The sequence below is a fragment of the Erinaceus europaeus genome, chromosome 1, assembly GCF_950295315.1.
Source record: "Erinaceus europaeus chromosome 1, mEriEur2.1, whole genome shotgun sequence".
Lineage (NCBI taxonomy): Eukaryota > Metazoa > Chordata > Mammalia > Eulipotyphla > Erinaceidae > Erinaceus > Erinaceus europaeus.
This window is the reverse complement of record NC_080162.1, coordinates 20,940,265-20,965,395: the sequence shown is the minus strand read 5'-3', so window position 1 is coordinate 20,965,395 and position 25,131 is coordinate 20,940,265. Positions and strand designations below refer to the sequence as shown.

The window sequence follows — 25,131 nt, the reverse complement described above, 5'->3', positions numbered from 1 at the left end:
GACAGGCATTTTCTATTAAACTATTTCTATTGTATTCAGAACCAGAAAGTCTCTCCTGAGAGCTTACTTGCACTTCCTTCCCTGTTGTAATTTTTCCCCATTTGACTTTCCACGCAGGAAGGAGACATCTAAGAAGCCAGGTGTAGCACACAGCCTTTGAGCAGTGTGAGAGGGGCTGAGCTGGGCCACACCCTCAGTGAGCTCACACCCACCCAGACCTGAGCCCCTTGCTCCTCTTCAGTCTTCAACACAACTCACAGAAAGGAGCTGGCAACAGGTCTTCAGGACTGCTCAGCTGGGTTCCTCCCTGGTGAGGCAATCTGGTCAATGCAAGGAATTGCATTCATTTCCTGGAGGTGCTGTAACAAATTAGCATACACTGAGCAGTTTACTGCCTCACTAGGGAAAGAAACAGGCTGGGGGCATGATCGACCTGCCAATGCCCAAGTCCAGTGAAGAAGCAACTACAGAAGCCAGACCTTCCACTTTCTGCACCCCATAAAGAATTCTGCTCCATACTTCCAGAGGGATAAAGAATAAGGAAGCTTCCAATGGAGGGCATGGGACACAGAACTCTAGTGGTGAGAACTGTGTGGAATTGTACTCCTGTTAATCCTGTTAATCATTATTAAATTAATAATAAAAAAATTAAAAAGAAAGTAACTGTAGAGTTATGGAGTCAGGGTAGGGCAATGCCTTGAGCACACACATTGCCATGCTCAAGGACCTGGGTTCAAGTCCCCACCTGCAGAGGGGAAGCTTTATGAGTGGTACAGCAGTGTTGCAGCTCTCTCTCTCTCTCTCTTTTTCTTTCTCTCTCTCTCTCTCCCCTCAGTCCCCAAATACTGTACCCAGCACAACCTGTTCTCTGAGAGCAGACAGGAAAAAGCCCAGGAGCTGGACTTGTCCAAGGGCACATGCACCATCCTGGGAAGGGCTTCCAGCTACCCTGGGAATTGGTGGTTCTGCCCCACCCCCAACAGGAAGGGGAAGGACTCTGAGCCCTGACCAGCCAAAGCTGTTTTCCTCCCATTTTTCAGCAAATACCTACTACGCCCTTGCAAGCCAAGAAACAAAAGCTTCCCTTGGTGAGAGAGCCCAATTTGGAGGAAAAAAAAAATTAAATGGGTTGGGGAGACATCATGATAGGTTTGCAAAAGTCTTTCATGCCTGAGGTTCTGGTGTCCCAGATTCAATCCCCAGCACCAGCAAAAGCCACAGGTAAGCAGTGCTTTGGTATGGAAAAAAAAATCAAAGAAAATACAGTGGGCATTTTTTCCAGGGTGAAATAGCTCTAGTCTCAGGACTGGATGTCAGTGACTGGTGACAGTAGCGTCACCTCCTGAGGCCTTACTCTCCTTGTCTGTATAAGAGAAAAAGTGTCCCTGCCCACCCAGCTCACAAGCTTGTTTTTTTTTTAAAATATTTATTTATTTATTTAATTTTTGTTGCCCTTGTTTTTATTATTGTTGTAGTTATTATTGTTATTATTATTGATGTCGTCATTGTTGGATAGGACAGAGAGAAATGGAGAGAGGCGGGGAAGACAGAGAGGGGGAGAGAAAGATAGACACCTGCAGACCTGCTTCACCACCTGTGAAGTGACTCCCCTGCAGGTGGGCAGCCCGGGGCTCAAACTGGGATCCTCACGCCAGTCCTTGTACTTTGCGCCACGTGCACTTAACCCGCTGTGCTACCGCCCAACTCCCCACAGGGTTGTTTTTAAGGATCTGAAGAGGCAAAAGTATGAAGCAAAGTATGTAGAGAAGTGGCACCTCCTCCCATGACCTCCAGACCCTGTCCACCAACACCCAGATGCCTGGCTCCTGCCTCCAACACCACTTCTCACAGCATCTAAGATACAGCATATGAAGGCCCCATCCAGGCCTTGTCCTTGTGGGAGGTAAGACAATTACCAACCCCCACTTTTTCTTTCTTTTTTTTCTTAACTAGAACTCTACTCTACTCAGCTCTGGTTTGTGGTGGTGTTGAGGATTAAACATGGGACTATTTTGTTTAAATTTTATTTATTCATTTAAATATTTTTAAAATGTTATCTTTACTTATTTGATAGAGACAATCAAAAATTGAGAGAAAGGGGGAAATAGAGGAGAGAGACAGAGAGACACCTGCAGCCCTGTTTCATCTCTAACAAAGCTTTCCCCCTGCAGGTGGGGACTGGGGACGTGAGCCCAGATCCCTGCACATTGTAATGTGTGCTCCACTAGGTACACCACCACCCAGCCTCCGAACATAGGAATTTGGATCTTCAGGCATGAGAGTCTCTTTGCATAACCATTATGCTATCTGTCCCAACCCATAATTATCTCCTTTCTTTATATAAAAAAAAGTTTTATTTTATGAGATAGAGATTGAGAAATGGAGGTTAAAGCATCACTCTGACATATGCCAGGCCAGGGACTGAACTCCAGACCTCACACTTGCAAGTTCAGGTCTCTCCCGTTATGCCACCAATTATCCCCTTTCTAAAGAAGTCTAGAGCACAGGGAGCTGTCCATGATTTGTCTGGTTACAAGAAGTGTTCATTCTCCCAGCCTGCTGCCTGCTGCAGTAGAATATACCATGGTCTAGTGGGGACTTTTCTGAATCAACAGCCCAATGCGACAAGCACCTGTCCTTCAGGGACCCACCCTTCTCTCTTGAAGTTCATCTTCACTCCCCTCTGCCCAGCCTCCATGTCGCTTAAGCCCTCCAACCCCCATCCCCGCCCCCTTTCTTCTGAGTCCTCTCAGGACTCTTCTAGAACATGGTCAGGCAGCCCAGATGGAAGGAAGCCACACCTCTGACTGTCCCTCCCTCTGAGCAGAACTGTAGGTGAGATGATGACCCTCAGTCTTCTCTGTTCCCCTCTCCTATCTGGGGCCCAGCCTGCAGCTGAACAAATGCAATGCACTTGGTGATTCACCAGCTGACGTTCCCAGCCACAAGTGAGGTCCCCTGCCCCTGGGGTCCCAGAAGTGTTTACTGAAGTCCCGCTTCTCTGAGGGCCAGGACTAGCTCTCAGAACCTTGAGGGACACACGAAGGACAGACTGTCTGGACCAGTGTGCCCACGATGAGGCACAAAGCCTAGTGCTGGTTTCCCTAGAGCTCAAGTACTCAGGATGGAGAGGACCAGCCCCGCACAAAGGGGAAGGCTTCTTGGCCCAAAGGCCACCGCCATCTGCTCCAGGCAAGCAGAGTGTCCTCCACAGAGAGCAGGGATTCCAGAAGTTCTCATCCTATCTTTTCTCAGCTCCCTGAGCTCTGCAAGGCTTCGCAGTTGACTCTCCATCCTCCTGTGGAGAGCCGGCCCTATTGTATGCGTGGTGCAGTCATCTTTTTTGCCTTGCAGGAGCCTTCCCACAGCCCATAGGTAAGGAGTCTGAGAGGCTCAGGGCGTCGGCACTTTGCCCAGAGTCATACAACCAAACAGTTGTTTCCAGATGGCACTACCATTAGAGCTGGACAATAACATCTCCTCTCCCAGTCACTCAGATCCCAGATTGCTCACCTAGCCAGGTCTCTGCCATTTTCTTCACCTACAGTTGAACCTTTACTAGCCTTTTTCACCTACTTCAGTCACACCTGCCTCCCTCAGGACCCTGGAACTCACTGCTCCCACCGAGATGCTGTCTGTAGCCCGTGCTTATGGACGACCCTGTCTCACTGTCAGAGTCTCAGCTGAGATGCCAGCTTCTATGAAAGGCTTTCCTTGAATACACTGCCTAAAGTAGAATCCCAGGTTTATTTTTTATTGCCATCAGGGTTATCCTTGGGGCTTGGTGCCTGCATGACATATCCACCACTCTCAACAGCCATTCATTATTCATTCATTCAATCAATCATTCATTCATTCCTTTTCAGTACCAGGACTCAGATAACTATATGTAATGTTTTTGACGCTGATGCACCTTTGTTAGAGAACATCTAAATGATGATACCGATCACCACCATTCCAATGCCACACAGCCTTCTGCATCTCTTAGCTTCCACCTTTGGTCCACGCACCATCCTGCCACCCAAACATACCTCCTCGGCATCACCTGGAGAAGTGAATAGGGAGTTGAGCTCAGACTTTGGTTTGGTTTTGCCACCAGGAGATTCAATGCCTGTACAATAAATTCAACACTCCCAGTGGCCACTTCCCTACCCACCCCCTTTTATTTGATAGAACAGAAAGAAATTGAGAGGAGAGGGAAAGATAAAGAGATACCTGCAGCCCAGCTTCACTACTCATGAAGCTTCCCCCCCCCCGCCTCTGCAGGTCAGAACCAGGGGCTTGAGCCTGAGTCCTTGTGCATGGTAACGTGTGTGCTCAACGGGTGTGTCATCACCTGGCCCCACTGTTCATTTTTTTTTTAACTTCTCCTCCTCCTCCTTCTCCTTCTCCTTCTTTTTGAGAGAGAGCAGAGTGCCACTCTGCTGAAGCATGTGTGGTGCCAGGGGTCAAACCTGAACTTTGCTCTTGCAAGTCCTATATTCTTCCTGTCAAGCCACTTCCCTGGCAGTAAAGCTATGTTTAATTATTGATTGGTCTGTCTTCCAAGGCCTGGACTGAGAGTGTATTGTTCACTGTTGTTTCTTGACGCCTATCACAATGCCCAGCAAACACAGGAGGCACCAAATAAACAAATACCTCCTAACTGAGTAAGCAAAGAAACCATCTCCATCCTGAAAAAAAACAACAGGCACATTAAGACTAGACTCTCCTGTCTTCTAAGTTGTGAATTTGAGCCCACTCACATCCAAACGTTCTCTGGGAAAGCTTTAGCCTTTCCACTCCCTGTGTCCTGGGCTTACCCAGAAGCCATCTTTCACCTGCCTATGGAGCCAGCTGGTACGGAAATTTCATTATCAGACCCTTATCTGGTTGACTCTGAACCCCACCCCAGGTTGGCTTTGTGAGTCACCCAGAGAAAAGGCACCGTGCAGGGCAGCAGAGCCAGCAGGGAGAACAGGTCGTTATTCCTGCTTCTCAGGAATAAACGGCCAACAGCAGTGAGGTCCCAATGCAGTCCAACCATTGGAAACCAATCTCTCTCTTACAGAAGGGGAAGGGACAGCACAGAAACATGAACCTGTCGCATTCTCTCACGCTTTCTTAATTTATTAATTTAAAATTCTCACATAATACTCTAGGGGTCTTAGTAGGCTCATCTGTAAAATGAAGGCTTTGAAAGGTTCTCCAAATGCCTGCAGGGCTGTCTTCCTGATTCTGGATTTTGAAGGCCCCAGGCCTGGCTGGGGAGGGGAGAGCCTCTCTGTGCCCTTGGCTCCAGTCCAGTCCCACTGCTTCCAGGTTTTCTCTGACAACTATTGTGCACAGCAAGCAACAGGTTCTCCACTCTGAAGGCTGCCTGGCTTTCTGCTTTTCTTATTAAATGCTTACCTAGAACAAGTGGAAAATGGATCTGCCCGAGGAATCAGCCACCAAAAAAAAAAAAAAAAAAAAAAACTAGAGAGAGGAAAAAACATATATGAAGGTTGTCCAGTAGGTATTTACCAGGATTATAACAGTGATTCTCTCCCGGTGGTCGAAGCAAAGGTGAGTTCTATCATTTTCACTGGGCTTACCTGAACTCCTTTTTGAAATGTGTATATACTTTTCATACAAAATAATAATAATAAAGCTCTTTTTAAAAAGTTACAAATTCCTGTTAGGAACTGCAAGCTATCTTCCCTTCTGTTTGATTTCACCTTATGTTTAACTGGGAACTAGTTACAAACTCCTTCCAGAAAGGCTGCCTGCCCTCCACCACATTCTGAACGCTAAGGTCAGGGAGGGCCCCGGGGGTGGTGGAGAAGGAAAGGTTCAACCTTGATCCTGGTCTTATCCTATCGCTAAGCCACTCATTCTATGGCCTCAGGGTTGATCCTGGTCTTATCCTATCGCTAACCCACTCATTCTATGGCCTCAGGGGGCTCAATTCTCTCTAGACCTCTCCTATGTAAGAAGAAAAAGTCACACTGGAGGTGCCCTCAAGGGCCCTTCTAATTCTTAGCCTATGATTCCTGAGGATCTATAAAAATAGAGAGGGAAAAGAAGTAAGAAAATAATGAATGGATAACTCTTTTTTTTTTTTTGGTCTTATATAGTTGTTTTACTCATTTACCCACAAAGTCTTTTTGATCTATACTCTTTCTTAATTTAAAATATTTATAATTGGTGGTCGGGGGTGGGGGGATGGAGCAGTGGGTAAAGCATTGGACTCTCAAGCATGAGGTCCCAAGTTCAATCCCTGGCAGCACATGTACCAGAGTGATGTCTTATTCTTTCTCTCTCCCCTCATATCTTTCAAATAAATAAATAAATAAATAAATATATTTTAAAAATAAATAAAAGGGCCAGGCCGTGGAGCACCTGGTTAAGTGCTCATATTACAGAATGCAAGGACCCATGTCAAACAGACACGTTACTTTCTCTGTGAGTGGTGAAGCAGGGCTGCAGGTGTCTGTCTCTCTCTCTACCTTCTCAATTTCTCTCTGACTCTATTCAATAATAAATAAAATTTAAAAATGAAAAAGAAAAATATTAAAAATAATAAATTAAATAAAACATTTATAATTGCAAATTAACTGACTGTGGAGATAACCGACTTTGTTTTAGCTGCCAGATAATTGTGGAGGCAGAGCCAAAGAAAAAAGATGCAGTGAGTGTGATTTCCCCACTGAAAGTGTGTGCCCAACACTGTTCCCCTGGATGTGAGAATTAGTAAAGTTTTCATCTATGTGTATAGTCCATCATGGAAGTGTGCAGGTGGAAAAATTTCTACAGGGGAATACAGCCTTCAAATGTCAGAGAACAATGCTAGAATTAGACTCTGTGGACTGGATAAATCCCCATACTGCTTATACTGTGTCAATATTTGTTAGATTTCCTTTGGTGGGAAGTAAGAAGGATATTGGGAAAATCTGAGGAGGTGTCTGGCATCTTTTTATGATTTCTCTTAGCTCATCTTTTATTCTTGGGGGGGGGAGGGTTAATGGTTTACAGCACAGTTTTTGACACATGGGTAAAATTTCTCATTTCACCATCATAGATGTCTGCAAACATTCTCCTCCCAACCCCAGCTTAGGTTCCTCTGCACCACCATGCAGTGGCTGACTTGAAGGAGTTGATATAGTATTTATCATATAGCAGATACTGGTCTAAGCTCTTCCCGTAGAGCAATTCATCTAATGATCTCAGGCAGGTTTTAATTTTACAGATCCAAATAGGTAGGTTATTCATTTTATAGATAAGGCAACGGAGGCACATGAGAGCTAGTGCCTAAATCACTTAACCTGTAAGTGCCAGAGTTGGGATCTGAATTCAGGTGAACTGGTAGAGAGCTCACATTCTCAGCCATTAAACTAGATTGATGACGATGAGCCAAATTGTATTAATGGGGTCTATTCCTAGAGAAGGAGAGAATAAATGAATATTGTCTCTGGAATTTATTAGCTCTACGACCCACCCATACCCACTTACTTCCCCTGCTCTCCCAAGTTCTTTTTAATTAATATATTTATTTATTATTGGATAGAGACAGAGAGAAATTGAGAGAGGAGGGGGAGAGAGTGAGGGAGAGAGACAGAGACATCTGCAGCCCTACTTCACCACTCATGAAGCTTTCCCACTGCAGGTGGGACCAGGGGCTTGAACCCATGTCCTTGAGCACTGTAATGCTAGCACTTAACTAGGTGTGCCACTGTTTGCCACCATACGGCCCTCCAAGTTCTTTCTTTCCTGTCTGGTCAGTATAGCCCAGTCCTGATACCCATACCATACCTATTCCTATACTTGGGAACCACCTAATAGTCAAAGCAACAGACATGTTACTTTCTGCAGACCCACTGTCTCTATGGTCAGCTCAACCCATCCAGGCCTCAGAAAAACTGACCACTGTTTGCCAAATACCTCACTCATCTACTTATCCAGCCTACAAGACACAGGTTGGAGCTGGACCACAATAAAACAGCAAGTCCAGCCTCAAAGTTAGTTGTGTGTTTTTTAAGAAGATATGAATGAGTTACATCTCTGACCTCCAAAAGCCCACAGTCCAGCAAAGAAAAATAGTCACATAAATTATTCTCTACAAGACCCTGTGTTCCATGATAAAATTAGAGGTGTGGGCCCCGCAGGCTTAGGGTGTATGTGTCAGAATGATTCACAGTGCATGGTAGGAAGAGAAGGCCCCAAGTGCTTCTGGGTCTGAGCTCATTTTTCATGGAAACATCTTTAGCAACCTACCGGAAGAAGCACTAAACTGGGAACATGGAGGCCAGGGACCATGCCAGCTCTGCTGAGTGACCATGAAACACGTGCTCTGTGGACTCCAGTGACACCCAAGAGTGGGACTGGTGATCAAGGTCATCTTCATGTTGACTTAGAGACTGAAAAAAGATTTCACTGTTCAATTCCCCTCTGATCCTTTTTTTAAAAGATTTATTTTTATTTATTCTCTCATGTTTTAATAGAGACAGAGGGAAACTGAATGGGGGTGGTGGGGGATAGAGAGGGAAAAAGAAAGAGAGACCTGCAGGGGGGTCAGGCGGCAGTGCACCTGGTTAAACACACACACTATAGTGTGCAAGGACCCAGGTTCAAGCCCCTGGCCCCCACCTACGGGGGAAAGCTTCACAAGTGGTGAAGTAGAGCTGCAGGGATCTCTGTGTTTCTCTCCCTCTCTATCTCCACCTCCCATCTCGATTTCTCTCTGACTCCAATAATAAATAAATAAATAAATAAATTTTAAAATTTTAAAAGAGAGAGACTGCTTTACTGCTTGTGAAAATTCCCCCCTGCAGTTGGGGACCAGGGGCTTGAATCCACGTCCTTGAACATTGTAACATGTACGCTCTACCAGGTGCACCACTGCCAGTCTCCCCTCTGATCCTTCTGATGACATCAAGGGGCAAATCTTACTCTTGGTGCCAGTTTATCTGTCAGTCTCTTAAACAAAGAGGGCAAGTCTCGGGCTCACAGCCCTCACACACAGCCTATCTAATGCCTAACAATAGCAACTCTTTGTTTTCACTATACCAGATTTACTGTAACTGTTAGCTGCTCGTTTTGTTTTGTTTTGTTTTGTTTTTGATGAAGGAATATTGGTTTCACACTGGCAGTGGTAGCATACAGCCAACTTTTAAAAACTGTAATGAGCAACATTATAATTGGCACAGCCTTTGTGTAGGGCAATTTAAGAGCATCTGTCGAAATTTTAAATGCACATACAAAATAGACAAAGTTGGTCTATGCTAGGAGACATTTTAAGAGTAATTGCCACTGGCGGGGTATGGACACAAAAGAGGGCTTCAGCTGACCATCCTGCTGGATGGCCACAGACTGACTGTACAGTCGTGTTCACTTTGTAGAAACTCGTCAAGTTGCAGACACTTGTGATCAACGTGTTTCCCTCTTTGCCTGTCTTGTTTTGTACATTAAGGTTTCACGCCTGCATAATGCCACTACTTGCAGTGGACTCTTTCTTTCTTGTTTTTAATTTAAGATAAAGACAAAAGGCCCAATAGTGGCACACTTGTTTGAGCTTATGTTACCCTGAGCAAGGACCCAGCCCCAGATCCCCACCAGCAAGGGGGAAACTTCATGAGCAGTGAAGCAGGTCTGCAAGTCTCTCTCTCTCTCTCTCTCTCTCTCTCTATCTATCTATCTATCTATCTTTGCCTCCCCTCTTAATTCCTGTGATCCTATCAAAGATAAGAAAATGTAAGAAAAGTAAAATTAAAATAAAGCAAACAAAAAAAAGAAAGGAAAAGAAACACTAACCCCATGTTATTCTATTTAGAGATGAGGAGTCCAACAAAGTGTGCTAAAATGAAGTTGTAAAGATGGGGCTCTAGGGGTCCGGGGGTGGGGCACCTAGTTGAGCAGACACGGTACCACATGCAAGGACTCTGGTTTGAAAAACAAAAAGACAAAGAGAGAGACAGAAGGAGAGATACTACAGCACCTGCTGTGCACAGTACTCCCATATGACTCAGATCCAGGTCTCAGGGCATCGTAGTGTATGCACTCTACCAGATGGACTATCTCTCAGTCTGTGATAGGTACATTTCTTTGCATGTGTGTACATATGTATTCACTATGCCTTTACCAGGAATTCTGCCTGGGAATATTATGCAGCAGATACACACATGTGCAAAGTGCCACACTCAAAGATGCTCACTGAAGCACTGTTTACATTAACTGAAGACTGAACACAATCTGAGCTCTCCAGTTGTGGACTGACTGATGCAATACATTTTGCCTTAACCTACAATGAATTTTATGCAGCCTGTCTGCAGAGGTAGTATAATGGTTATGCAAAAAGCTTCTCATGCCTGAGGCACTAAAGGTCCCGGGCTCCATCCCTAGCACCATTCTAAGCCAGAACTGAGCAGTGCTTTGGGAAAATAAATAAATACATAAATCAGAATTCTATGCAGTCACCAAGCAGAATGAGGCAATTCTTTGAACTCCAACAGAAGGTTCTGCTAGCAGAACTCCAAAGAATCACATTGATTTTAATTTAAGTGAAAGGTGAGGAGAAAAAACTTGTGCACAAAAGTATGTGGTTAAAAAAAGAAGAAGAAGAATGTAGTACATGTACATGATTGAAACCTAAGGTTCCTATGCCTAGGATATTATCTCAGGAGAGAATCTCAAGAAACTGATAAGAAAGTTCTCCTCTGGACAGGGAGGATCAGGTGACAGACTAGAAGGGAGACTTGTCACTGATGCTATCCTACTGTAGTGTTAAATTGTGTACAATGGCCTTGATTTTCTGCTTTGATACTACATTTCAAAGCAAAAAGTCTTAACAGAATACAGCCTGGGAGCTGGCTCAATGGATGGAGAGCAAAAATTGGAAGCATGACGCCCCCAGGTTTGACCCCTGGCACCTCATGTGCCTAAGCACAGGATGCTCAGGTCTTGCTCAGTGTTCACTCTCTTGTTCACTCACATTAAGGAAATAAAACTTCTTTTTAAAAATGATGGGAGGCGCATGGCAATTTTAAGTTTTATGGGCCCTGCCAGACCTAAAGACTGAGATGAGGGGGACAGGCGGTAGCACAGTGGGTTAAGTGCACATGAAGCAAAGCTCAAAGACCAGTGTAGGGATCCTGGTTTGAGCCCCCGGCTCCCCACCTGCAGGACAGTCACTTCACAGGCGGTGAAGCAGGTCTGCAGGTGTCTATCTTTCTCTCCCCCTCTCTGTCTTCCCCTCCTCTCTCCATTTCTCTCTGTCCTATCCAACAACATGACATAATAACAACAACGATAAACAGCAAGGGCAACAAAAGGGGGGAAATGGCCTTCAGGAGCAGTGGATCTATAGTGCAGGCACTGAGCTCCAGCAATAACCTTGGAGGGTAAAAAAAAAAAAAAAATACTGAGATGAAAGCATTAGCACTTTGGACTTATAAAGCAAGTAACCCTTGCACCTCCCCCCCCATTCCCCCACTTCTCCAACCTTTAAGGATGACACTAGAGATCATGGCTTTTCCTGTAATGGTTCCCAAGTGAGCCACATCCAGGGCAAATGACTTACTCACACCAGCCTCCGCCCTGCAGTCAAACTCTTGGCACCTGGAGCTGCCCTGGCAGGGTTGGCAGGTGACTGAGTTCTTGGCATGTGGAGAGAGGTTTTTTGTTTTTTTTAGGCAGAAATTCAGGGACAAAAAGTCAAGAATTTGGTAAGACAATCTCAGTTAGCTGAAGAGGAAGGATTTCAAATTCTGAGCCCTACCCTGGTGCAAGAGAAGCAGAGGAAGAGTCATAGGTGGCTTTCTCTAGGGACTACAGGGTCAGTGGCAGAACAAGGTCTTAACAATTCAAATTCTTTTTTCAATTGCATAGTATTCTTTTTTTTTTAATTTGCTTCCCCCCGCTATTGCTGCCCTTGTTGTTGTATTGTTGTTATAGTTATTATTGTTATTTATGTCGTCGTTGAAAGAAATGGTGAGAGGAGGGGAAGACAGAGAGGGGAGAGAAAGACACCTGCAAACCTACTTCACCGCCTGTGAAGTGACTGCCCTGCAGGTGGGGCCTGTGAATCAACTCCCCTGCAGGTGGGGAGCCGGGGGGCCCAAACTGGGATCCTTATGGCGGCCCTTGGGCTTGGCGCCATGTGCACTTAACCTGTTGTGCTTTTACATAGCACCTGGCGTGCCCACACATCACCCTCTCCTTTTATTGCTAATCCTAAAAAAATAAATCTAGAGAAGTTGGGACAAGAGACCAGTTATCCATCTTATAGATGGGAAAGTGAAGGTCAAGTCAGTGATTCCACACGGAGAAAATCGATGGGTGGGGGAGAAAGCGTGATGGCTATGCAAAAAGACTTTCATTCCTAAGGCTTTATATTCCCAGGTTCAATCCCCTATACTAGCATGAGCCAGAGCTGAGTAATGCTCTGGTCTCAGATCTCTGTGTACCTATCTCTAATTAAAATAAAACATATTTAGAGAGAGAGAGAGAGAGAGAGAGATGAGACCAGAAGCACAGCTCCTGCCATCTGAATCCTGTCTTCCCTTATTTTCTCACCCCCTTCCTATCACTTTTGCTTTTCTTCTTTCAGCTTTGGCCTTCAGAGGTCAGACAAGTGAGAGTCAGGCAAAGAATCCCACTGTCAGAATCAAAGGAGTCAAGAAATCATCAGATCAGCAGTCTTTAACCCTGACTATATAACTACAACTACCTGGGGGACTTGGTTAAGTGTAAATAAACACCTGTACCAGGACCCAGTCAACCATGTGAGGTGTTTTTAAAACTTTCTAGTTGACGCTGATGCAACTTTGTTAAAGAACCTCCAAGTGATGGTTCAAGCTCCCTGCATCTCAATCCCACAAACTTCTGCCTCTCTCTAGTTTCCACCAGTGGTCCAAGCACCATCCTGCAACCAAAACATACTTCCTTTTCTATTTTCTTTCTTTCCTTTTTTTTTTCTTTCATACTTCCTTTTCTTCCACGTCACCTGGAGAAGTGAATATGGACCTGAGCTCAGACTTGGTTTAGTTTGGTTTGACTTGGTTGACCACCAGTGTTATTGATGGGGCTTGTTAACTGCATGGCAAATCCATCACTCCCAGGAGCTATTTTTCTTTTTAATTCTTCTTTCTTTCTTCCTTCTTTCCTTTCTTTCTTTCTCTTATTTGATAGAAATTGAGTGGTATAGGAGAGGGAGATACCTATAGCCCTGTTTGATCACTTGTGAAGCTTCCCCCCGCAGGTGGGGACCAAGAGTTTGAACCCAGTTCATTGCCGTGGTAAGTTGTGCACGCCACCTGGTACACTACCACCCAGCCCCACTCAGACTAGTTTTCTGGATGGAAAAGTCAATGAACAGGTCTAAGGTCCTAAACAGAGAAAGGATGTGCCTAAAATCTCTCTGTGATTGAGTAACAAGAAAAGATTGAAGGCTAAGGAGATGAAAATGATGAGAATGATGAGATGGATCTGGGAATGGATACCAGTGGCTAACACCTTATGTCCCAAGGCAGGTCTGGCCCGAGGCAGGGGACTATTCCAGAGAGGCAGACCTGGAGGTCAGGAGCAGGCCATAGGAAAATGTTGTCATTCTTAGCTGGGGATGCAGAGGGGGTGTCCAATCTATTCTGAAATCTCCATTAAGAGATCCAGTCATGGAGAGGGTGTGGGGTCAAAGGAACCCTCCTACACTGCTGGTGGGAATGTCAATTGTTCCAACCTCTGTGAACAGTCTGGAGAACTCTCAGAAATCTAGACATGGACCTACTCTATGATCCTGCAATTCCTCTCCTGGGGATAGATCCTAAGGAACCCAACACATCCAATCAAAAAGATCTGTGTATACATATGTTCTTGGCAGCACAATTTGTAATAGCCAAAATCTGGAAGCAACCCAGGTGTCCAACAACAGATGAGTGGTTGAGCAAGTTGTGGTATATATACGCAATGGAATACTACTCAGCTGTAAAAAATGGTGACTTCACCGTTTTCAGCCAATCTTGGATGGACCTTGAAAAAATCATGTTGAGTGAAATGTCAGAAACAGAAAGATGAATATGGGATGATCTCACTCTTAGTTAGAAGTTGAAAAACAAGATCAGAAAGAAAAAAAAAAAAAAAAACAGAAGTAGAACCTGAAATGGAATTGGTGTATTGCACCAAAGTAAAAGACTCTGGGGAGGGGGTGGGTGGGTGGGGAGAATACAGGTCCAGGAAGGATTCAGAGGACCTAGTGGGGGTTGTATTGTTATATGGGAATCTGGGGAATGTTATGCATGTACAAACTATTGTACTTACTGTTGAATGTAAAACATTAATTCCCCAATTAAAAAATTAATTAATTAAAAATTTAAAAAAATAAAAAAATAAAGATATCCAGTCATGGGAGTCAGGCGGTAGTGCAGCAGGTTAAGCACAGGTGGTGCAAAGCGCAAGGACCAGCTCAAAGATCCCAGTTTGAGCCCCTGGCTCCCCACCTGCAGGGGAGTCACTTCATAGGTGGTGAAGCAAGTTTGCAGGTGTCTGTCTTTCTCTCCCCCTCTCTGTCTTCCCCTCCTCTCTCCATTTCTCTCTGTCCTAACAATGACATAAATAATAACAATAATAACTACAACAACAATAAAAAACAAGGGCAACAAAAGGGAAAATAAATATATATATATAAAGAAAATTACCATATAGATAAATATAGAGATAGAGATAGAGATATCCAGTCTCTGTAACAAACTTGTCAGGGAGATAGTAGCATAGTGGTTTGTAAAAAGATCTTCATGCCTCATTCTCTGAGGTGCCAGGTTTGATTTCAGGTACCACCATAAGCCAGAACTGAGCATTGCTCTGGTGGTGTTGGTAGTAATAATAACACTTGTCACAAAATAGGCTTGCAAAACAACTCACCTAGATAGTGTGTTGCGTTGTCATATGTGGGACCCAGGTTCAAGCTCAGCCCCCACAGCAATGAAAGAAGTTTCGGTGCTGTGGTCTCTCACTCTGTCTCTATGCCTCTCTATCTCTATCAAAAGGGAAAAAAGAAAGGAGGAAAGAAAGAAAGAAAGAGAGAGAGAGAGAGAGAGAGAGGAAGGAAGGAAGGAAGGAAGGGAGAAAGGAGGGAGGGAGGAAGGGAGAAAATTTTTTACATGAGTCCAGCCTTTCCACGCACAATAATGGCTCGCACTTCCTGAGCTTTCTGCTGGTCTTTTGTGCCTATCACCCTACTTGCTTTATTTCAGATAGTCTCAAGGGCTATGCTAAATTTTGAGTATAACTACTGCTCCATTTGCAGATGAGGAAACGATGGCCTAGAGAATTGAAGTAACTTCTCCAAGGAGATTCGACTGGAAAGTGATAGCAGTACTCAAAGGCCGGTTCCCTAGGACCTCAACCCTTCCTCACACCCCCCCCCCCAGCCCGCCGCCAGAGCACACACACCCACAGGACACGAGAGGATGTAAATAAAGTACGGTCACAGCAGAAACGTATCAAGCTCCTAGGAGCAGAGCAGCCAGAGACCTCCCCCAGATGCAGTCGGGTGGTATACTCCCCACCATGCCAGAGGACCGAAGTCAAGATGCAACAGGGAAGCATCTTGTTCAAACGTTCTGGCAAGTAAACGGTGAGTCCAGGAGCCAGCGTCTGTCTCTTGACCAGAACCACCTAAGCACGTTTGCACCGGCTGATGGCGAGGCACACTGAGTAACTGCTGGGTGAGTGAGGTCAGGCCTCCCCCACCAGCGGTTGCACCACGAATACCTAGAACCAAACGGCCGGTCAGGTGCACACCGAGCGAGCCTCCAGGCGCTCCTTGGAGCAGCCAACAACTCTAATGCTTCGGGTGGGGCGGTTGAAATTCAGACCGAGCTCGGGCTGCCAGAATTTCCCAGTTCCCAGAGCCAGGCCGAGCGGAGCCAGTGGCCAGGCGTGTACTCCCCGCGATCTCCCAGGGGCTCTAAATGTGCCCAGTCCGGGGCTGGGCGTCCGACTAGTGGAAGGAGTAGGCTACCACCCCACCTCCTCCAGTCGCGGAGCCCTAGTGGGGCCACTCACCCAGAACACTGTGGAGTAAAAGACCAGCGAGAACTTGAGCCAGAGGTAGGAGAAGCGAGCGCAGTAGCGCACCTGCTCGGAGTCCCCGCGGGGCATCCTGGGCACTCCTGGCCCGGGGCTCCGGGACTCGCCGCTCGGTCCTCTCTGCCAGCAGCCCCACCTGCGGCTGCCCAGGCGCCCGCCCCGCCACCCGCCCTCGTCCAAGGACTGACACCCGACAGCCGCAATCACAGTCGCCGCCTGGGACCGACCAGCCCCAGCGGCCAATGGGCTGGAAGCACGAGGGCGTGGCTGCGACTCGGGGCCCCGGAGTCGCCGAGGGGAGGGGGCGAGCGCTCCGCCTGGGAGGTCCCCTGCAACTCTGGCAATCCGCGGAGGGGGCGTGGGAGAGCATGTGCTGGGGAGCTCTGAGAGCTCCAATGTGCCCACCTCGGGTTCGTAGATGTTGGGGCTTTACACTTTTGTGAAGAAGGAAGACTGAGCAAAAGGCATGAATTTAACTGCTAAGATGGTACAAGTGTGCAAATGAGTTTGGGATAAGCAGTGTGAGTTGCTTAGCCTGAGGGGGGGCAATTGGATCGACCTTCTCGTGGTGCATCCCGTCAGTACCCATTTATTGGGGAAACTGACGATCCTTCCTAGCCGACTGAATCCACATGGATCCCAGTCACTTTCAAAGCCAGCAACAAGCAGACATCAGGCTCAACCTGACGCTGTTGACTGGCTACGGAAGAAGGGCAAACGCTAGAAGAAGAAGGGGGGCAAGGAGCCAGAAGGGGTGCTACAGTAAAGGAGGGTAGAGTCAAAGAGTCAAAGGTTCCCCCCCACCCCCCGCAGCTGGGTCCCTGAGCTTCCTTCTGTAACAGATTTCCCTGTTGAAGATCTTTCCCCAACCAGACTGGGAGTTCCCTTCTCTGTGACTTGGTGATACCCCAGCCCTGACCCTGGAGGCAGCCCTCTATGGAAAACCCTGTCCCACAGCCCATCCTCTAATCAGGCTGTCTCCCTGACACACACACTCAGCTTAACTGGATTTGGCCTCTTTCTTCCCGCTGTCTGGAGTTAGAATTGTTTCCTTGCCTCCAGGATCTAGTTACCGTGGGACTTGGGGCCATGCAATGAGTGTTTAGTTATGTGACCCAGAGGTCATGAGCTCATGCCAGTGCTAGGTGGGGTCCCTGGTGGTGGTGGCAGGAATGGCACCCTTGTCCAAGTACAAGTGCCTTGGAATCCAAAGTGTCCTGCATACACACACTCCCAGAGAGAAAGAGAACACAGAGAGACCAGATTGGCCCTAGCCAATAGATATTGTGTCCTACTGGTGTGAGTGTGACCTCCCCTACCTGCAGATTAGAATAAGCCAGTAACCATTAAAAGTGTCCTGCTCTCCAACTCCCATCCCAGCACAGTTACATCAGAAACTCCACCATCAGGGATCTGGGAATCTGTATTATTTTAAATGTCCCAATCACTCTTTTAATATTTATTTTATTTATTTATTCCCTTTTGTTGCCCTTGTTTTGTTGTTGTAGTTATTATTGTTGTCGTCATTGTTGGATAAGACAGAGAGAAATGGAGAGAGGAGGGGAAGACAGAGAGATGAGAAAGATAGACACCTGCAGACCTGCTTCACCGCTTGTGAAGCAACTCCCCTGCTGGTGGGGAGCCAGGGCTCGAACCAGGATCCTTACTCCGGTCCTTGCGCTTTGGGCCACTTGCGCTACAGCCCGACTCCCTCCAATCACTTTTCAAAAACTTTAATTTAAATCTTTTATTTGATAGAACAGAGGAAAATTGAGAGGGACAAGGGATAGAGAGAGAGAGAGAGAGAGAGAGAAACAAGAGAGTGCTTGGTTCACTGCATGTGAAGCTTTCCTCACTGCAGTTGAGTACTGGGGGCTAGGACACATGGTAATGTGTGCACTTAACCAGATGTGCCGCTGCCTGGCCCCTAGGTCCTATTTATTTATTTATTTGTTTATTTATTTTTAGTGATTTAACTGTGTTTTTACAAAATTATAAGATTTCAGGGATATAATTTTATACCTACACAGGTGTGTGTGTCACCACGCCCTCCACCAAAGCTCTGTGAAGCATGCCCCCATGCCCTGATGACCACCAAGATTTCACGAAGTGCAAGAGACCATTTGGTCACCATTGTTTTTGCAAGATCATTTGTTACAGGCATCTCTATTCTACATATAAATAAAATCATCTGGTAGTTGTCCTTCAGCTCTTTACTTAGAAAGGAATCCTGATACACTGTTGGTAGGAATGCAAAGTTCCTGTCCCCTTCAGAAAATAGTATGAAGAATCCTTAAACAAATGAAAGTGGAAATACCTCATGCCCCTCCTAGGCGCATGTACCCAAAGAACATGACAGCACTGATTTGAAAGGATATATGATCTCCTATCTTGATATCTGTATTAGTCAGAATAACTAAAATATGGAAGCCACCTAAATGCCCAATGAGAGGTAATTGGATAAAGAAGCTATGGGATACATATGTATTAATCTTCATTTTTAAATTTTTATTTGTGAATTAATAGTGGCTTGCAAGATTATAAAACCACACACACACACACACCCTGACAACCACTTTAGTTCTCAAGAAGTCTTAGAAGCATGGAACACTACTCTTCAGTCAAAGAAGATGAGAGTGTATCATCTGGAACAAAATGGGTGAAACTTGAGATGATGATGCTAAGAAAAGTGAGTAAAGAAGGGAAAGCCTCAGTCATTTTCTACAGTGCAGCCAGGAATGAACATCAGAAGGCAGCTGTGAGCATGAAGTGGTCAGCCAGCATCGTATCAACAAGGGCATACTCCAGAGGTCAGTCAGTCATCTCTCAGGATGCAGTTAAATGGGAGGAGGTGGGAAAGACTCTGTCATGTGAATTTATAGTGAAATTCATAGTGAACGTATCCTATCAGGTTCAGTGTCAAGTTACCAACTTGAAGTCAAGAGCCTGGTAGTTGAGACTCAGACAGTCCCTTACAATGAGCTCAGGATGCCTCTACAACTCCTCATAGCTCAATTCACTCTCACCCAGTTTTAATTGCTAGCACAGATAATGATGGGATGAATGCATCAGTGAAGATCATTAATTAACATAGCAAGTATTAGAAATAAAACTTTTTTTGTTGTTGAAATCAGTAGCGTTCAAGACAGGTAGATTGGGGGATGGGGGAAGTGATATAGGACACCAAGCACTTTACTGTGAATAAGAAGTTTATTTGCTGCTCTGGGCAAATACCTGAGACGAATCCCTGAGATCCCCTGATGTGGCTGTTACCAGTCTAACTGAATCCTGTCTCTAGATGTAGGTCTGCCTCGAGTGACCAGGGTTTTCTTGTGAGATAGTTGAACTCATTAATAAGAGAGAGAGTTGGCCCTCCACTGTCTACTGGAAACCCCCCATTTCACGTTGTAATAATTATAAAAATCTTATAATTTTGTAAAACACTGTTTCTGAGGCCTGCAAAGCCCCCCAGGGACTTCCTGACTCCTGGGAAGATGGAAACAAGTCACTTGGTTTTACAAAACAGGATGTATGAACCAGTTTTGTGGCTATTTGCTAACAAATGTTTGTATTACAGGTATTTCTATAGGTGGCAGAATTTATTCAGAGATCTGTTCTCATGATAATCTGGCAGAGACATGACAGGGGGAAATAATTAACTTTTACCTTTAGTTGATAAGAAAATAAACTCAGGACTGTACGTGACTGGCCTGGCCTACACACGTTTGTATCTATGGTGCTCAGCAAGTGACTCTCTGTGACTCAGTTTACCCATCTGTGAAGCCTGGAGGTTGGACTACTTCTCATCTAGCACAAGCAATCTTAGCTCTAGCTTCCACTGTCCAATCAGTTGGAATATATAGAATGATTTCTATATACCCGGGCTCTGGGGATCATATGTAAACACACAGACAAGAGTTTCTATTAATATTCTATCTCATTGAGGAGTGGAAGGCATGCAAAAGCATATGTAAAATATGTAGTGTGTGTGCTCAAGAACTGAGAGAAGAGCTTCTGTGCGGAAAGAAAAAAAGGACAGCAAGTGAGAAGACTAAGACGAGAACAATCTTAGAAAAGTTCATGGAACTCATGCAAGGGCTGCAGGGACTGTAGAAGGAAGCCAGGTCAGAAGCAGAAAAAGAAAATTTGCAGCTCTGGTAATAAGTTTAGGCTTCCAATTTTCGTGGGGGCCACTGGAAAGCTTGAAGCAAGGGCAAGATACAGAACCTGGATGGGCTCCTATTCAGGAAGTCCTGAGATTCCCAAACAGATATGATGGGCCTAGACCTCAAATAAATCCCTCTCTCCATTGTCACTGGTCATCTCTATCAGGAACAACAAAACAGATCCCTTTGTGGGCCCCCATAGGACCTTGCCCTCAACTTGGATCAACAATGGTAGAGAATATTCCATCCTCTGAAGGGAGGATGGACAACATATTCTATGTTACACCTGAGACCACAGAATGTGAGCTCAGGTCTACAGGGATGCAGAGGTCACATAGGCTCCTAAGCTGAATATGGGGCCCAGATCACATGGAATCGATGGGGTTTACAGTCAACAATATTTATACACCTTTCCCATATTTGGGAGCTACTGTCTTCCCTGATCCAATTTTCTGGTCCTTTTTCCAGCCATGAATTCATCTCCCCAGACAATAACTTGGATCCACCTGCATATCAGATTTTATGCTCAGGGAAAAAAAAAAAACTAGTATAGCCACAGGCCCTTTATAACATAACTAAAATATGCCTACTAACTATCTACATGGAGACCCCCCAACTCTTCATCTGCACTATTTCAGTCTTTAGGTTCATGATTAGTCAACAACTTATTTACCTTTATATGTTAACTTTCTTTTTAGTCACCAGGTTCCAGATACTAGCATGATGTCAACCAGACTTCCCTGGGCAGACAACCCTACCAATGTGCCCTGGAGCTCTGATTCCCCAGAACCTCACCTCACTAGGGAAAGAGAGAGGCAGGCTAGGAGTATGGATCCACCAGTCGACACCTATGTTCAGCGGGGAAGCAATTACAGAAGCCAGACCTTCCACCTTCTGCATCCCACAATGACCTTGGGTCCATGCTCCCAGAGGCTTAAAGAAGAGGAAATCTGGGACTCACCGACAGCTGGGACGCACAGAGGGGCGAGCGTGGGGCTGCCGACCGAGTGGACGCGGGAATACCAAAGGAGACCACCCAGGACCGAAATAAGACAGGACTAGAATGACCACAAAACCCAGTAAATAACCTGTGAGTACAAACACATGTGGCTGGTGACAGAAAGGAGAGAGGAGCCTAAGGAGAGATTAAGTGACTGCTAACAGTTCAGCAGTTTATCAGTTGAGACACCACCTCCAGTCTGCTCCACCAACAAGGGGACAGCTGAAGGGAGGAGAGGACTCCCCAGAGACTCACCAAGTGCAACTCTGAGTCTCCACTGCTACTACCCTCAGAATCTGGAGCAGTGGCAGGGACAGAGATCTAACCAGGAAACTCAGGAGAAGACCTATACCTCGATGGCATAGCTGAGGGGCTGTGAAAGTCTCTTTGCATAACCACTGGATTATCTCTGCCACACCCTTCTTTATCTCTTAGTCAGGAGTCAGTGATTAAGCTAAGAAGCCTATTGATAGTTTAAAAGCCCTCAGGCTCCCATAGCCTACAGGGAAGGGAAAAAAAAGAGGCTTTTAAACCACTGAGCTCCAACTCACAGATTGAAAAAACTGTTAACTTCCACCACTGTAAACCCTTTAATTAACTTACTTAGACACAAGTCAACCAGGCAATAGTGATCAATAATTTGAAAAGTACTGTTAAAGGGAACTCATAACATAATATATAAAATGGTTAAAGCAACAAGAAAAAATATTGGAGACTCGAACCAGGACAAGAGTCCAGCTAAAAGTCCTCCAGAGGATGAAGCACAAAACAATGAGTTCAACATCCAAACATTAGCTAAGGAAATAATAACAGGAGTGAGTAAAGAATTTGAAAAAATTGTAATCAGAAATGCAGGAACAACAAATGAGAATATGGAAGAAAATACTAATTATCTCATGGTTATTAGAGAGAAAAAGCTGAAATTGCTGAGTTAAGAAGGCAACTAGCTGAACAAGCTAAAACAGTATCAGAGCAGGGCAACAAAATAGATGAACTCCAGAAAGCAGTAGAGGGCAGAGAGAACAGAATCTATGAGGCTGAAGACAGAATTAGCAAGATTGAGGATGAATTAGAGACAACTAAAAAAGAAGTAAGAGATCTCAAAAAGAGATTAAGAGATGCTGAAAACAACAACAGAGTCCTATGGGATGACTTCAAATGAAACAATATACGCATTATTGGCTTACCAGAGGAAGAAAGAGAAGGAGAGGAAGAAAGCATTTTCCAGGACATAATACCTGAAAATTTCTCTAGTCTAGACATCATCAAAGACATAAAGATTCAAGAAGCCCAGAGGGTCCCAAACAGAATTAATTCAGACCTAAAGACACCAAGACATATCATACTTAGAATGGAGAGGAATAAGGATAAAGAAAGGATCCTGAAGGCTGCAAGAGAAAAACAGAGTCACCTACAAAGGAAAACCCATAAGATTAGCAGCAGACTTCTCCATACAAACACTACAGGCCAGAAGAGAATGGCAAGATATCTATGGAGTGCTCAATGAGAAAGGCTTTCAGCCAAGAATACTATATCCTGCTAGACTGTCATTCAGACTAGATGGAAGCATCAAAACCTTCAAAGACAAGCAACAGTTGAAGGAAGCAACCATCACCTAGCCTGCCCTGAAAGAAGTTCTGAAAGGTCTCCTATAAACAACCAGACCACCACAAATAGGACATATATCAAAACACTCTAAAACTCTACAAGAATGGTGTTAAAATATCTTCAATCTTTGATATCAATAAATGTCAATGGCCTTAATTCACCTATTAAAAGACACAGAGTAGGAAGATGGATCAGAAAACACAACCCAACTAGTGGTGGTAGTGTGGCCGAGCGGTCTAAGGCGCTGGATTTAGAAAACACAACCCAACAATATGCTGTCTACAGGAAACACACCTAACTCAACAAGACAAACACAGACTTAAAGTGAAAGGATGGAAAACTATCATACAAGAAGCCAATGGCCCACAAAAAAGGGCAGGAACAGCTATTCTCATATCTGACACGACAGACTTTAAAATAGATAAGATTAAAAAAGATAGGAATGGACACTACTTAATGCTCAGAGGATCAGTCAATCAAGAGGACTTAACAATTATTAACATCTATGCACCCAATGAGAAGCCATCTAAATACATCAAACTTCTACTGAAAGAGCTACAGCAATATATTAACAGTAACACAGTCATAGTAGGAGACTTCAACACCCCACTCTCTCAACTTAACAGATCATCCAGGAAGAAAATCAGTAAAGACATAAGGGAGCTAAATGAAGAGATAGATAAACTAGAACTATTGGACATTTTCAGAGTCATTCATCCCAAGAAACTGGAATACACATTTTACTCAAACCCACATGGGTCATTCTCAAGGATAGACCATATGTTAGGCCACAAAGACAGCATCAGCCAATTCAAGAGCACTGAAATCATCCCAAGCATCTTCTCAGACCACAGTGGAATTAAACTAACATTTAACAATCAACAAAAGATTAGTAACAGTGCCAAAATGTGGAAGCTCAACGGTACACTTCTTAACAACTTCTGGGTCAAAGAGGAAATCAAGGAAGAAATCAAAATGTTTCGAGAGTGCAATGAAAATGAAGACACAAGCTGTCAAAATATTTGGGACACAGCTAAAGCAGTCCTAAGAGGGAAGTTCATAGCTATACAAGCATACATTAGGAAACAAGAAAAAGCACAAATAAACAGCCTGATTGCACATCTTAAAGACCTAGAAGAAGAACAACAAAGGAACCCTAAAGCAACGAGAAGGTCAGAAATCACTAAAGTTAGGGCAGAAATAAATAACATTGAGAATAGGAAACCCATACAAAAGATCAATGAAAGTAAATGTTGGTTCTTCGAAAGAGTAAACAAAATCGACAAACCTTGAGCCAGACTCATAAAACAAAAAAGAGGGAAGACCCAAATAAATCGGATAGTAAATGAAAGAGGAGATATCACAACAGACACCGCAGAAATTCAACATATCATGCGAGGCTTCTATGAACAACTATATGCCACCAAGCTAGAGAACCTGGAAGAAATGGATGATTTCCTAGATACCTACCAACTTCCAAAACTAAGTCAAGAGGAAGTGGATAACATGAACAGGCCCATCACAGCTAATGAAATTGAAACAGTTATCAAAAATCTCCCCCAAAATAAAAGTCCTGGACCAGATGGTTTTACAAATGAATTCTACAAAACCTTCAAAGAAGAACTGATACCTCTACTTTTAAAAGTCTTCCAGAAGATTGAAGACACTGGAATACTCCCTGCCAGCTTCTATGAAGCCAACATCACCCTGATACCAAAAGCAGACAGGGACACAACCAAAAAAGAAAACTACAGACCAATATCTCTGATGAACATAGATGCGAAAATATTAAACAAAATTCTAGCCAACCGGATACAGCAGTATATCAAAAAGATTCTCCATCATGACCAAGTGGGGTTTATCCCAGGCATGCAAGGTTGGTTTAATATACATAAATCAATCAATGTGATCCACCACATCAACAAAAGCAAGACCAAAAACCACATGGTCATATCAATAGATGCAGAGAAAGCCTTTGACAAAATACAACATCCCTTTATGATCAAAACACTACAGAAAATGGGAATAGATGGAAAATTCCTGAAGATAGTGGAGTCTATATATAGCAAACCTACAGCCAACATCATACTCAATGGTGAAAAACTGGAAGCATTTCCACTCCGATCAGGTACTAGACAGGGCTGCCCACTATCACCATTACTATTCAACATAGTGTTGGAAGTTCTTGCCATAGCAATAAGACAGGAGCAAGGAATTCAAGGGATACAGATTGGAAGAGAAGAAGTCAAACTCTCCTTATTTGCAGATGACATGATAGTATACATGGAAAAACCTAAGGAATCCAGCAAGAAGCTT

At 44.6% G+C, this 25,131-nt stretch overlaps 1 protein-coding gene across 4 annotated transcripts in view; it reads right to left on the bottom strand.

The window, feature by feature from the left end:
• Positions 1–16,230, bottom strand: part of TSPAN15 (tetraspanin 15) — a 71,439-nt gene extending 55,209 nt beyond the window's left edge. Inside the window, exons 1-2 of one of the 4 annotated variants that reach the window (XM_060197506.1) lie at positions 16,018–16,170; positions 8,236–8,378 (exon numbers count right to left, since the gene is read on the bottom strand). In XM_060197506.1, coding sequence (XP_060053489.1) covers positions 8,236–8,277 — 42 coding nt within the window. In that variant the 5' untranslated portion in view covers positions 8,278–8,378; positions 16,018–16,170. Of the gene's footprint in view, positions 1–8,235; positions 8,379–16,017 lie in introns of all 4 variants that reach the window. The other 3 variants (XM_007524177.3, XM_016188584.2, XM_016188583.2) reach the window with 3 other exon arrangements.
• Positions 16,231–25,131: the final 8,901 nt, after the last annotated feature.